General features: G+C 49.3%; 1 protein-coding gene across 1 annotated transcript in view; it reads right to left on the minus strand.

Moving 5' to 3' along the window:
- Positions 1 to 204: 204 nt before the first annotated feature.
- The window catches only part of STYXL2 (serine/threonine/tyrosine interacting like 2), a gene marked incomplete at its 3' end in the record, with an annotated part of 33,289 nt that continues 19,956 nt past the window's right edge, over positions 205 to 13,537 (minus strand). The window contains exons 3-5 of the mRNA XM_082832672.1: positions 10,892 to 11,123; positions 8,579 to 8,796; positions 205 to 3,023 (exon numbers count right to left, since the gene is read on the minus strand). Coding sequence (XP_082688798.1) covers positions 205 to 3,023; positions 8,579 to 8,796; positions 10,892 to 11,123 — 3,269 coding nt within the window. The remainder of the gene's footprint in view (positions 3,024 to 8,578; positions 8,797 to 10,891; positions 11,124 to 13,537) is intronic.

The following is a 13,537-nucleotide window of genomic DNA, read 5'->3' on the forward strand; positions in this document are numbered from 1 at the left end:
CTTCTCCTCCTTCTCTGCTTCCTCCCTACACCACATCCAGTGCCCTTCTGCCTGGTACCTCTCATTTCACTTCTGCCCCTCCATATGATCCTCTCCACAACCTTGTCCCTTGATGGGCTGTGGCAGTGTATGCCCTGAGCCCTGGGCTAAGCCGTATGGCCTCTCCCTGTGTTCTCAGTCTCTCCCAGATCCACTTTGCCCAGCTTAATCCTCCCTCCTTCTCTGCAGCTTAGTCCTGGTTTCTTCTTGCCGGCGTCTCCAGGCAGCAATGATGGCTTCATCGTCCATTTCTTCCTCCTCCTCCCTGTCAGTGCTTCTCCGATACTGGGACCGCCGCCCTGAAGCAAACCTCCCTTCCTCTCTCTTTTCCATCCTCTCCTTCTCTCCCTCCTCTTCAGACCTCATGAAGCTCTGGGTGAATTTCCTCTTGGCTCCAAATTCAGAAAAATCTGACTTGGATGACTCTTCCACATCTTCCCAGTCCCTGGGTCTGGCCCAATTCGGACGCCGTGGTTCTGGGGACTCTTCCCCTTCAGAGGGCTCAGGGGTCCGGCGGAAAAAGTAGGGCTCTGGGCTTTCCTCTCGGGAGCTTGAGGTCTCACTGAACATGGACCTGGAGAATGTGTGCATCTCTCTGCCCTCCCTGGTGGAGGAAGCAGAGAACCGTGAAGTGCTTCTTACAGAGTTGCCATTGGCCTCATGGTAGGAGGAGGTGTCCTGCTCCTCTGACCGGGATTTGGAGAACTTGTAACTGGAGGACTTAGACTCCGTCTCCCAGAGCAGGGAAGATCTGGTGCACTTCCCCCTGGAGCTTCCAGACCAATCACTTTGGGGAGGAGATTTTTTCTCTGTCCTGAGGCCACTGAGCCACTTATTAATACTGCTCTCCATCTCTTTTCCAGCTCTGCTGCCACTTCCATAACTATCAGAGACAGCCAGGGAGGAGGAGGTGTCTGTTTCGGGTTTCTGGGAATCACTGCGGGAAGAATACCGGAAACTCCCTATGGCACTGTCAGTGTCCTCATCCCTATCACCCACGTCATCATCCTCATCTTCCTTGACCTTCTTCTTCTTGAAAAGGGAGCTGCGTTTGTTGTCAGAGGCCAGCTTCTCCATTTTGTACTCAGACATCTTCTCCCTCAGCTCTGTTTGCATCTCCTTCTCCTTCCGGCCAAGCTCCTTTAGGTCAACACTGTCAGCAAAGAGGCTACAGATGGGCTTGCTGGTCCCCCTCACTTTGCTCCCAGTACCTTCAGCTCTTGAGCTCCGTGTGATGTGGGTGGACAGCATGGACTGCGTGTCGGAGCTGGGTCTTGCCTGGCTCTGAGGGAGCAGGCAGCCGCCCAGGGAGGAGTTGCTCTGGCCACTAAGCATGGAGACTTGGTCATCCCCCAGGCAGCTGGCTGCTGGTGCCACCTTCATGCTTGCAACAGATGGTGAGCAGGACAACAGCAGCCCTTCATTTTGCTTCTGGGTGAGAGTTTCGCTGACTACGTTGACAATCCAGTTCTGAATGCTGGCAATGGAAATGGTGTCTCCGGGCCCCACTGGCAGGTTAGGTAGAGGTGTGGTGGGGGCGGAGGCCGAGCATCCCCCTGCATTGCTTAGGGCCTGACAGGGATGGGAGCTGTGGCTTTGGGCACTGAGCACCGACACTGTGTCCCCACCAGCACTGACTGAGGGGGCTGCGGACCAGAATGCAGACAGGGGGATGCTTCCACTGGCAGCCGAGCTATCTGCCTCCCAGCTTCCCATGGACTGGCTCTCCTCCAGTGTCTGCCTGCTCCTCTCCAGCAGCTCCAGCCTCCGTTGCCTCTTCTTGGCCAAGGCCGAGTCTTCTCCCTTGCTGAGCTCCAGCACCTCCTCCTTGTTCTCACTGCCCACCTTCTGGTGCTTCAGCTTCCAGGCCTGGTAGGCGGATAGGTTGACGTCAGAGAGGTTCTTCTTCTCCCCCTCGGCCTCCTCTGCACGTTGCTCACTGCTGCCGTCTCCTGCCTCCGAGTCTTTCTTGTGAAATCCAAATTGGATTCTCTTGATCTTCCACCTTTCCAGGGCAGTGAGCTTGTCCTTGTTCCTGTGGCAGAAGTTATAGAAGGAGCTGGCCTCAGAGGACACACTCTCCTCGTCATCCTCCCGCGCCCCGCTCCCCACCTCCGAGCTGGCGTCTCCTTCCTCTCTCTTGCTCCTGGAGTGGTACCTCCGCGAAGCCTCCTTCTCAATCTCCAGTAGCCTCTGGTTCCACGTGTCCCAGGTGCTCTCCGTGGACACCGAGTCAGAGCGGCGTCTCCCGCCTCGGTTCAGGCTCATCTCCAGCTGCTGCTTCAGGACCCGGATGTCGTGGCTGCTCACACTGTCGGAGGTGCTGCTCTCACTCGTTGCGTGCCTCCGTCTTCTGCTCACAAAGGAGCCGTCGTCACCCTCCTCCTCCTCTTCCTCCTCCCTCCTCCACTTCCGGTGCCCCTCTGCCTGGTACCTCTCATTTCGGCTCTGCCACTCCCGGACAATTCTCTCCACATCCTCATTCTCGGGCTCCTGCTCACTCTGGCCGGAGGAGGCTGAGCGCCTGTCGTCCCCGCCCTGGGGGACCTTGCCTGTGGGGAGACCCTGCCCCTTCTTCCACGCCTCGTAGAGTTTCTCCTCCTCTTCTTCATCGATGAGGGTGAGGGGCTTGGAGGCTCGGCTGGCCTCCCCCAAGGAGGAGCTACTCAGGTGACTGGTGGCGTCATCCTCCTCTTCCACGGTGAGGGCGTGCACTCTGGCCCCAACCGTGCTCCCTGCGTCCTCGCCCTCCTCCACCTCCTCTTCTCCACCCTCCCTGCCGAAGTCCTCTTCTCTCTCCTCCATCAGCTTCTCGTTGAGCTCCCGGAGCTGCTTCAGGAAGCCGTCATTGGGGTAGATGGCCCGCTTCTTGCGCACGGTCATCAGGGCCTCCAGGATGGTCATATTGTGGAAGATCATCAGGTAGGCGACCACCAGCACTGCTGAGCGGCTGATGCCCATTTCACTGCTGACCAGGACTTTCCCTGAGAAGAAAACACAAGAGATAGTGATGTAACGGCACTTGTATTCTTTTTTAAGAGCTGTTTTGATGTGCTGGATTTAATATGTTTCCTTGGCATCTCATATTCATCCATGCTTAAGTCCCATGAAGCACAAGAATCATTGTCCCCATATTACAGATGTCACACAGAGCACTGACACTGCCCTGTGCTTGAGGAAACATTTTCCGCACTTTCTGAACACAGCAGGGAGTGGGGAGTGGGTGGGGGAAAAAGGAACTAACCACTGTCCCCATTCTTGAAACACTGGAGTGTGCTTTCTCTCCACCAGACTGAGCATCAGAAGGAGGAAAAATAAAAGAATAGAGAAGAAAAGGAATGAGCTTAGGATGAATGAATCACAGAGAAGTAGAATCTCAGTGTTGGAAAGGACCACAAGTCCCTTGAGAATTCCTTTGACAACTTCCTTGATGCTGGATAACCCATCATCCAGACTCTGCCAGATGCTTCCAGTGACAGAGAGCTCAGTATCTTAGACAGATAGACAGACACACACACACACACACACCCCTCTCATTCCATTTTGTCATTCTAATTTTTTGAAAATTCTTTCACATGTTAGGGCAAAGGATAACTTTCTGTAACAGGCACCCAGTGTTCCTGCTTTGACATACAAAGGTAAATAATAAATATATCTGTATGAATCAGATCTTTAATACAAAAATCTTTTTTTTTTTTTTTTTTTTTTTTTGCGGTACGCGGGCCTCTCACTGCTGTGGCCTCTCCTGTTGCGGAGCACAGGCTCCGGACACGCAGGCTCAGTGGCCATGGCTCACGGGCCCAGCCGCTCCACGGCATGTGGGATCTTCCCGGACCGGGGCACGAACCCATGTCCCCTGCATCGGCAGGCGAACTCTCAACCGCTGTGCCACCAGGGAAGCTCAATACAAAAATCTTTAAGAAAATCACGATCATATTCTTCACTACAGTTGTTCTTTTTTCTTTTTCTTTTTTCTTTTCCTCGCTATTCTAGGTCTTTCAATCATTAGTCAAACATTTTTTCATGTTCCATTACTATACTTGCCACTCTCTTTAGGTCAAACTTGAATTTATCAGTTTTATTCCTAAGGAAGTTGTGTCAGTATGGAGCAAGATATTTCAGGTTTGCACTGACCCATACAGAGTAGAGTGGGCCCCTCGCCACTCTTTTTCTGGGCACTGGGTCTTCACTGATGCCATCTGAGCTTGCAATGTGGGTGGATATATCACACAGTGAACGCAAATTATCTTTTTTATCAATTGAAACCTATAAAACCTTCTAAAAAACTGCTATCAAGCCATGTCTCTCTTATCTTGCAGCATTCTTAAAACATAAAGATAACTCTAAAATTCCTATTGATGTTTTTGGTAGTTATAGCCTGTTCTTATAGGCTAACAGAAGCTTTTGCCAGTCTCAATTCTACCATTCAATAGATCAGTTATTCCCCAGCCTCCCCCTCTGCTTTGCATCCTTCATAAACATGACAAACATGCCTTCTTTCTATGACTGTTTAAAATGCACACTGGGACCGCTAGAGATCTCCCTCCAGGCTGTCATCAATCTGTTTGTCAACAGTCTTCGGGGATATTTGTTAAATCAGTTAAGAGTCCTATTTTACAATATGGGCTGGGGGTGACTTCTATTATTATATCTTAGTACCAGTTAAGACCATGTCTTTGTCACATAGAAGGCCAGAGACCAAGGCAAGACTTGAGGGCCCTGAGGTCCAATAATGCTGAAAGGCCTTAATGCCAAGGGCCAGCAGCCACTAGGGGGAGGTAAGCAAGCAGAATCAAAGCCACTAAAAGAGCATCTACAGATTCAATGTCTTATCCCCTCCCTCCTCCAGCTCAGGGCTCAGCTGTCCCTCAGCAAGGATCCCCTTTTAACTGGCCGACCAGGTCACAATTTACTACAATTAGTACCAAGGTCTCATTCACTACTTCTGGAGGTGGTTACTAGGCCAGCTCACTTCAGGACACAGGCAGCTAGGCTTCCTCATAAGGGCATCAAATACAATTAGACTCAGTCTGGTGGAGGCCAGGTTGGGGTGCCATGCTTTTCCGTGCTATGTTCCTTACACCTGGGATTCCTCTGAAGAATGTCAGGGGCAGCCTGAGGGACAGGGGAGAGCTGGGTGGGTCAGACTTGGGGCCCCACCCAATGCACCCAGAGCAACGAAAGGATTTTTTTATTTTCTCTGTTAGGCACAAGGCCACCCTAATGTATAGCTTATGCTTGACACAACTCGAGGGGACGCCTTTAACTTTGAAGTCAAAGTTGATTTGTTTGGTTATGATGAAAACTCCCCAGCAGTAAAATGGCTTGAGGAAGGTGGTCTTTTTTCTAATTTGCAGTTGCCATCTTGATTAGCAGCAGGTCTGATGGTGGAGGGGGGGGGCGTGGGGGGGGACGTGGGGGTGGTGGTCTGTGCTTAAAGATTTGAAGAGTACAGCTAGTGGAGAGAGCCCTGGACTTGAGTAAGGCTGGGTTCCAGTTCTCTCACGCTCTCAGTATGCCTTTATATGGCAGGCATTTGTTTTGTATCCTCCCAATTCACAATTCTGCTTTTCCTCAGAACTTTCCCCCTCTCTGCACCCCAGGAAAATGAGAAGTACTTGCCCAGAAGCCACCCCCCTTGCCACTGTGGATAGAATTTAGGGTAGACAAAGGACCAGAGTCTGACACACAAATTTTCTCTCCAGGGAACGTGGAAATGGAACTGAGGCAGGAAGTTAGCGGTTATTGTCAGGCCTGTGGTGGGCCATGCTCTCTGAGGTAGAAAGCAGTGATGGAACCAAGAGTCCTGAGGCTGTCCAGTCCTTGTTCCAGACCATCCTGGGGCCACCTTCCTGTCTTTGGATTTCTCCTTGTATTGCTGTAATTAATGCTTTTGTTGCATTTTGTTAAGTAGTTTCAGATGCTTTCTACTTACTGGCAATCAAAGGAATCTTAATTATTTCATGGTGGCCATCACTTAACCTGATGAGCGGGATTTCCCAATTTGCAAAATGTAAATACCTTCTCAAGGGGTCATTGTGATTATTATGTAAAATGCTCAGAGCCAGGGGTATGTTTTGCCTTCCTCCTTGTTAAGAACTGACTCGGAAGCATCCTAGAGTGGAGAAAAACCGCAGAAACTAAGGCTCAGGAGGTTAATTCCAGGGATGGTGACAGCTGTCTGCCCCGGGGTAGGAAGTGCCCACAAAGGCTACAACCAGTGTAAAGGATATGCCGTCCTTTCCGTGCCTCGCAGGGGTGCGGAGACTAGGGAGGGTGAGCCTGAAGGCAGCTGATAGCAGCAAGGGGAGAGGAGATGGTCTGCAGGACGCACCGGCCGGGCAGGTGATGGGGACCACCTGATCGACCCGGCAGAGCTGCTGCGCTCGCCCGCAGGCCCTGCGGCACCGCTTTGGGTCGCGGGGAGAACCTGCCCTGGAGGGAGTGCTGCCGTCTCCCTCTCCCCGAGACAGGACACTTGCCTGCTCCGGCCTCGCAGCTCTTGGACGCCCAGCTCGCCGCCTCCCTGCCACGCCGCCACCCTCCGGGCAGCTTCGCCCGCTTCTGGGGATGCGTTTCGGCTCTGCGAGCCGCCTCACTCGCCCGGGATGCTGCTCGAGCCCCGCCGGCCGGTTGCCGCGGCTATGGCTTCCCTCGTTCGGCCGAGAAGTGGCCGTCAGCACCCGGCAAAGCAGCGGAGGAAATCCCGTCTCCCACAGACCCTTGGCAGACACGCCCAAGTCCACTTTTGTCAGAAGAAATACGTTCTTAAAAGTAGGTTTTTTAAGCATTGAAAAGGGGAGAAAATCATTTTATATAGATATAATTATTATATACATAACATTTATAAATTATAATTTAATAAAAATGTATACATATATAAAAATATTTCCCCTCTCTGTCTCTCTCCCTCTTTTCTCTCTCTCTCTCTCTCTCTCTCTATATATGTATCCATTAAAGATTACCCTTCCTGGCCATTGGTGATGATAGGAAATGTCCTTCGCAGGAATAGTTAATAACATTCATGATAGTAACGGCTGTAACTTTTTTTTTGCGGTACGCGGGCCTCTCACTGTTGTGGTCTCTCCCGTTGCGGAGCACAGGCTCCGGACGCGCAGGCTCAGCGGCCATGGCTCACGGGCCCAGCCGCTCCGCGGCATGTGATATCTTCCCGGACCGGGGCACGAACCCGTGTCCCCTGCATCGACAGGCGGACTCTCAACCACTGTGCCACGAGGGAAGCCCTGTAACTTTTTAAACATTTATTATTTACCCAGTTCTATGCGAAGTAAGCCCTTATATGCATTTTTACAATTTTAATCCTCACAGCAATTTTAGGAAAATTAGGTCTATTTGTTCTATAGATAAGGAAACGGCGGTTCCTTGTATAGAGAGAACATAGCAAATCCTGGGCTGAAGTATGGGTTTTTGGGCACCAGATCCTGAACTCCCACCCGCTCTCACTGCATTGGTTTCAGCCTCTCCTCATTGAGATCCTCATTGAGATGGATGTCCCATCAACTCTCTAGATAGTCTCCTATCATCCCACTTAGACTACAGTGACAGCCTCAGCACTGCTCTCCTCACTCCCACTCTCCCCTCCCCTCCCACCTGGTCTTGTCTTCAAAGCCCAGGGAGTGAGTTTTCCATAATGCAGATCAGATCAAGGTGCCTTTCAACTCCCTTACCTTGGTCCTCAACTTCCTGCACGATGGACCCCTGCCACCCTATCTACCAGGCTAACCCACACTCGCCTTGTGATTCCTGAATACACCAAGCTTATTCCACCTTAGGAATTTTGCACTGGCACGTCCCTTGGCCAGGAATGTTCTTCCAATTTTTCCATGGCTAGTTCGTTCCTATCACTCAGCTTAAATGCCCCCTTCTCCGAGAGGCCTTCTCAACCACTCTTTTTTTTTCCTTCTGTTTATTTATTTATTTACATCTTTTTTGGAGTACAATTGCTTTACAATGGTGTGTTAGTTTCTGCTGTATAACAAAGTGAATCAGTTATACATATGCATATGTTCCCATATCTCCTCCCTCTTGCATCTCCCTCCCTCCCACCCTCCCTATCCCACCCCTCCAGGCGGTCACAAAGCCCCGAGCTGATCTCCCTGTGCTCTGCGGCTGCTTCCCGCTAGCTATCTACCTGAGGGAGCTAGCCAGACACTCCAACGTATCATTCCAGTTCTCATCTCTGCCTCACGCTGATCAGTATCTGACATTTTTCTTTTTCTTTCTCTTTTCTTTCTAACTTTTTCTGCCTTCACTACAATGTAAGTATCAAAGGCCAGAAGCTTTATCTGTATCTTTCACCACAATGCCTAGAATAGCACCTGGCACATGTTGGGCCCTTAATAATTACTTATTGGATGAATGATGGTCCATTCCTTTCCCCTTGTACTAGAATGAGACAACAACTGTCTTAAGACAGATGACCTCCAGACAGCAGAAACCTGGAGGTTTTCATAACATTCCTTTTGTCCTTCCTCCCCCTGTGGAATTCCAGCAGCCTGGAGCAGACAGACCGCCTCACCTCTATAGGTCAGCAGGGCTTCATCCAGGAACTCGGCTGCCTTCCGGAAATGCTGGGAGATGTTCACCTCAGGGAAGTCATCGACCTCCACACCCAGGTACTGGATCTCCAGGCCAGTGTAGAATTCAGGCCCAGTGTAGACGCCGGTGCCATGAGCAGCATTCAGGATGTGGGTAATTCCCAGCCTCTTCAGCCTCCCCTTGTTCACAGCCACGCTCCTGAAGGGAAAGAGGCAGAGGCATTTTTTGCCAGAGTCAGAACTAGAAAGGTGCCTTACCACTGAGATTGGAAGCCTGGCTTCAGCCAGGTCAGGAGGGCCACAGCTGGGTGAATGCCTCCTTCTCTGCTCACCCATGTGTCTGGGGCTCACTGGAAATATTATTTTAAAAAGGGACCGGTGACTTAGCTGTGGCGAGAGAGAGAAGGGACGGGGAGCTGGGCAAGGGAGGACAGGAGAAAGAAGAGAACAAGACTGATGTGTAAGGAAAGCTTTGATTGGCCCAGAGACCTTTAGGCTAAAATTCCATGCCTTTGGGATGCACAGTTATCAAGACACAGAAGTGGCAGGCAAAAATAATAATAAAATGTGTGCTTCACACTGATATGGCATGCTATATTTTTCAAAGTGCTTTCATATGCATTAGTTTATTTTATCCTAATAATAAACTTAAGAGGTAGACAGCACAACTATTCTTTTTGTTTTATAGGTATTATTATTCCCCCCCATTTTTATAAATTGGGGTATAGTCGCTTAACAATGTTGTGTTAGCTTCTGCTGTACAGTGAAGTGAATCAGCTATATGTATCCATATATCCCCTTCCCATTTGAAGATTGTAAAAATGAATCAGATAGCTTTTATGACTTGTTCAAAGAAAAAGACTCTGAATAAGAACTGGGGTTCAGGGTTTCTAGTTCAGAGCTTTTTTTTTTTTTTTTTTGCAGTACGCGGGCCTCTCACTGTTGTGGCCTCTCCCATTGTGGAGCACAGGCTCCGGATGCGCAGGCTCAGCGGCCATGGCTCACGGGCCCAGCCGCTCCGCAGCATGTGGGATCTTCCCGGACCGGGGCACGAACCCGCGTCCCCTGCATCGGCAGGCGGACTCTCAACCACTGCGCCACCAGGGAAGCCCCCAGAGCTCTTTTTACTGCAGCAGAATAAATAGAGCTTAGTTTAAAGAGGCCCTGATGACAGTTGCCCAATAAGGAGCAGAAGCCTTTAGCTGGTGATATCTGGAGATGCCCAGGGTCCCTGTTGATCACAATGTGAATGTTTCTGCATCTACAGAGCTAATTAGGGATCACTCAGGACTTGGTGCTCAGCTCTGGGAATCAGGTCCCGGGCAACCAATTACACCACAGTGGAATACAAGACCCAATGTCCAAAGCTATTTTCCCTACTGCCTTCCCTGGGGACCCCAGATTCCCTCCCTTGCATCTAGGTATATGGGTAATTACACTGGGAAAAGATCTTATTAAGTAGCCGATAGATCAGCAAAACGAATTTCACAAACCAGCCTATTGCTACCAATTATGCACCGGCAAGACCACAACAAAAGCACCAGGATGTGAGTGAGCTGTTTTGGGTTTTGTTCTGGAAACCACTGATAAACTTTTGAAGAATAACATTTTTTTCTTATTATAAAAATAACACATGTTTACTGTAGGAAATCTGTACAATTCAAAAGAAACCTAAAGAAGAAAATGGAAATCACTTACAGAACCACCTCATAGAGAGAAGTACTATAAACTTTTTATCACATTTGTTTCCAATTTGTTGTCTATGTAAAAGCACATACACACACAGACATACACACATACTCTATATATTACTCAGTTAGCATCATATTATATGTATTTGTTTTATAACCTCTTTATCCTCTCAATATATTGTGGACACTTTCATAAGTTGGTAAATATATATAAAATCAATATTGTCAATGGCTCCAAATGTCCCATTATGTGGTTGTTATGGATGTCATGGGATGATGGTGATAGGGAGGCGTGTGTTGGCAAGGCTCTGGGCAGGAAGGGAGGCCCAGAAAAGGCACCTGGAGGGGCCAGGCTATGATAGAGAGCCCTGGCAGAAGGTTGGAGGATAAGCAGTCATGCCAGCATTTTTGCCCGGGGATCTCCGTGTGCAGGTGGGTGGGTGGGGCCATTCTCCAAGTTCAGGGCTGGGAAAGTAGTCAGGTAGCATCAATTTGCTGGAGGGAGCTATTGAGCCTTTGGTCAAAGTTGGGGGACCTTCATCTCAGGCACTACCCAGAGTGGTAGGACAAAGGATCATGGTCCCCCCCAGGCATCAGACTCACTTCTCGGCTATAAAGACGTTGGGCCAGACCTCATCCACCTCATTCCAGGGAGCCTCTTGGCGGTCTTGGGCCAAGGCCCGCTGTAGGTCCAGGATGCAGGGAGTGTTGTACAGGCTGGTGTCATCCATCTTTTCCCTGACACGGTTGTACAGGTCCTCCACAAGCAGCTGCTCGGCAGACTCCAGCATGCCTGGACACTTTGTCTCAGCTTTGACCCCCCGCGGCTTGAGTTCTAGGAAGACAAGGAAGCATTCTCATCAAAGAGGAGGAACACTAGGACCTTCCCTCCTCCTTGGGAGAACCCACTCTTGGCCCATTTGCTGCCAGGACTCTGCGTATGGGCTGAATTCATTTCAGATCCAGCAGGATCTGATCTGCCAGGAAGGACTTAATGGGGACCCAGGAGGAGCCTGCATTGGCCTGGACACTTGTGGTCAGGGTCAGCAGCATAGGTGTACTGGGGTGGGAGAAGGGACATCAGTTTCCCTCATTTCCTCCCATATTTCTCTAAAGCTGGCTGATAATTTCTTAGACCGAGGTCCTTAAGTAGCTGGTATATGCCCAATTTATACTTGTAAATCCCACAGCGACCCACACAAATTAGATGCTTCGAAACATTTACCAAATGAATACATGGCATTCTTTAGTAACATAATTCATTCTATTAGTTTGACTCCCTTACACATGGAAGGCAAATAACTCTGGGAAAAGTGAAACTTTCAGCAGTCACTTATGCTAGGTCACCTTCTAATACACCTTTAATTTACTTATTTAATTTATTGTCTGTTTCCCCCACTAAAGTGTGGGCGCCTGTGGTCCTCAGCCTCCCAGCTCTCTGACAGGTGGCAAAAGTTTCCTAGGAGCTCTGATGCCAGTCACAAAACATCACTCGGGGCCTTTCTGACAACAGCCCAGAAAAGCTCAAATTTCGAATGAATTCAAATTCTATTCACCTGCCTCTCGAGTGAAACTTTATCTTCTCCTCCTAATGTATTTGCTCCCAAATTATCAAATTTGGAGGAAGGTAAGATCTTTCCTTTCTCTAAGAAGGTATACAAGAGAGCAAAACCTTTCCTTTCACTTTGTAGCCCAAAAATACTGAGTAGAGAGAGGGGAAAAGAAGGTAAGTAGGAAAGGAGTGTCCTCCGTGCTGGCCATACCGTCTTGCTGGCATCACCTCTTTCCCTCGTGGGTGAAGAGTGCAGCCACGTTTGGCAATAGACGGGGCCCCGCCCTTCACAGAATGAGCAGGTGTCTGTAAGCCATGCTGCTCAAGTCTGCGGATCCAGGAGTCCTGGGTTCTGCCCAGGGCTGGCAACTTCATTTCCCTAAAGCTTCCCTCTCCTCTCCACCCTCGTCTAAACCACCTGATGTGCACCCACATCCCTGCACAGGTCTCAGCTCTAAATGTTCTTTGATATCCGTTTCAAAAGCAGGAAGAAGAAAACCTCTGCAATCCCAGTGCTCTATTTTGCTTAAAAATAGATGAAGCGTTCCTATTTTCTCCACCACTCTTGGCTCTCCTGGGGTCTTACATGGCAAATGTAAAAACCCCTCTCTTTCCCTCCCCTACTTAGATATCTTTCCTCTACTACATGGAAAAAAAAAACAAAACTCCCCACTGCCTCATTAAAATATACAGCAATGTCTTCCTCGGCTATTTATATAGCAGGTTATTGTTTTGATTTCTTCCCCTTCCAATTGAAAAACAAATGTCCCAGCCCCTTATCCCCACTGGGAGCTCCTACTTTCCCTAGGTCTCTGCTCCACGCTTCAGCCGCATCAATCCCTCCCATTTATTTCTTTTCGCTGAGGCCCAGACATTTCTCCTTTGCACTCTGTCAGATGTGTGGCGTATGCAGACTTTCCTGAAATTGGAGGGTTCTTCGACATCCATTTTTACCCCTCTAATCACTACTGAGTAGGGCAATGTTTTGAAATATCACTTGGTACATTTTCCTTTTTTCTGTAATTTATTCTTTTTTTCTTCCCCCACCATCCTTCAGCCACTCGGACTAATGAAACTTAGGCTTAATGCCTAGAAAGGCTTAGGGTAAAAAAAAGGGCGTTGCTCAGCTTCAGGTCACAGTATAAATGCTGAAAGTCCCTAGCATCCCATAGACCTGAAAGTGAAGCTTTCAGAGAGAGGACATGGTTTTCTCACAACCCCTAAACCTGGACTTTTACTTATCAAGAGCCAAAGCCTGGAAAGTTGTCCAGAGAGTGAAGCACAACGCAAGGGTGTTGCAAGATGGAAGGTTAGGGAAATTCCCAACCACACAGGAGGGAAAAAGAACTTCCAGAGTTAGGGTGGTGCTGGGAGCAATTTAGAAAGAACTAGACTGGGATCAAGACACCTTGGCCTGACTTGGAGCAAGGTAACAGTGACCCCAGGTAGGGTGATAAAAGAAAACAGAAAAAAGTAGTTACTTGAGAAGATGGGGCCTCCTAGGGTTCCCAGATCAGCAAGCAACATCTGTAAAATATCTCACTGCTCAGGAGATCCAGATGTCCTCAGGGACCCTGGTGGGGACACAAAGGGCCTAGGGACTAAGCAAGACCTGCGGCTACATGGAGGAGTAGCATGTTTGGTTCTCATCACTAGGGAAGTGATCACGGCCACCAGCTGTGGATGCCAGATTAAGC

The sequence above is a fragment of the Leucopleurus acutus genome, assembly GCF_964270905.1.
Source record: "Leucopleurus acutus genome assembly, chromosome: 2".
Lineage (NCBI taxonomy): Eukaryota > Metazoa > Chordata > Mammalia > Artiodactyla > Delphinidae > Leucopleurus > Leucopleurus acutus.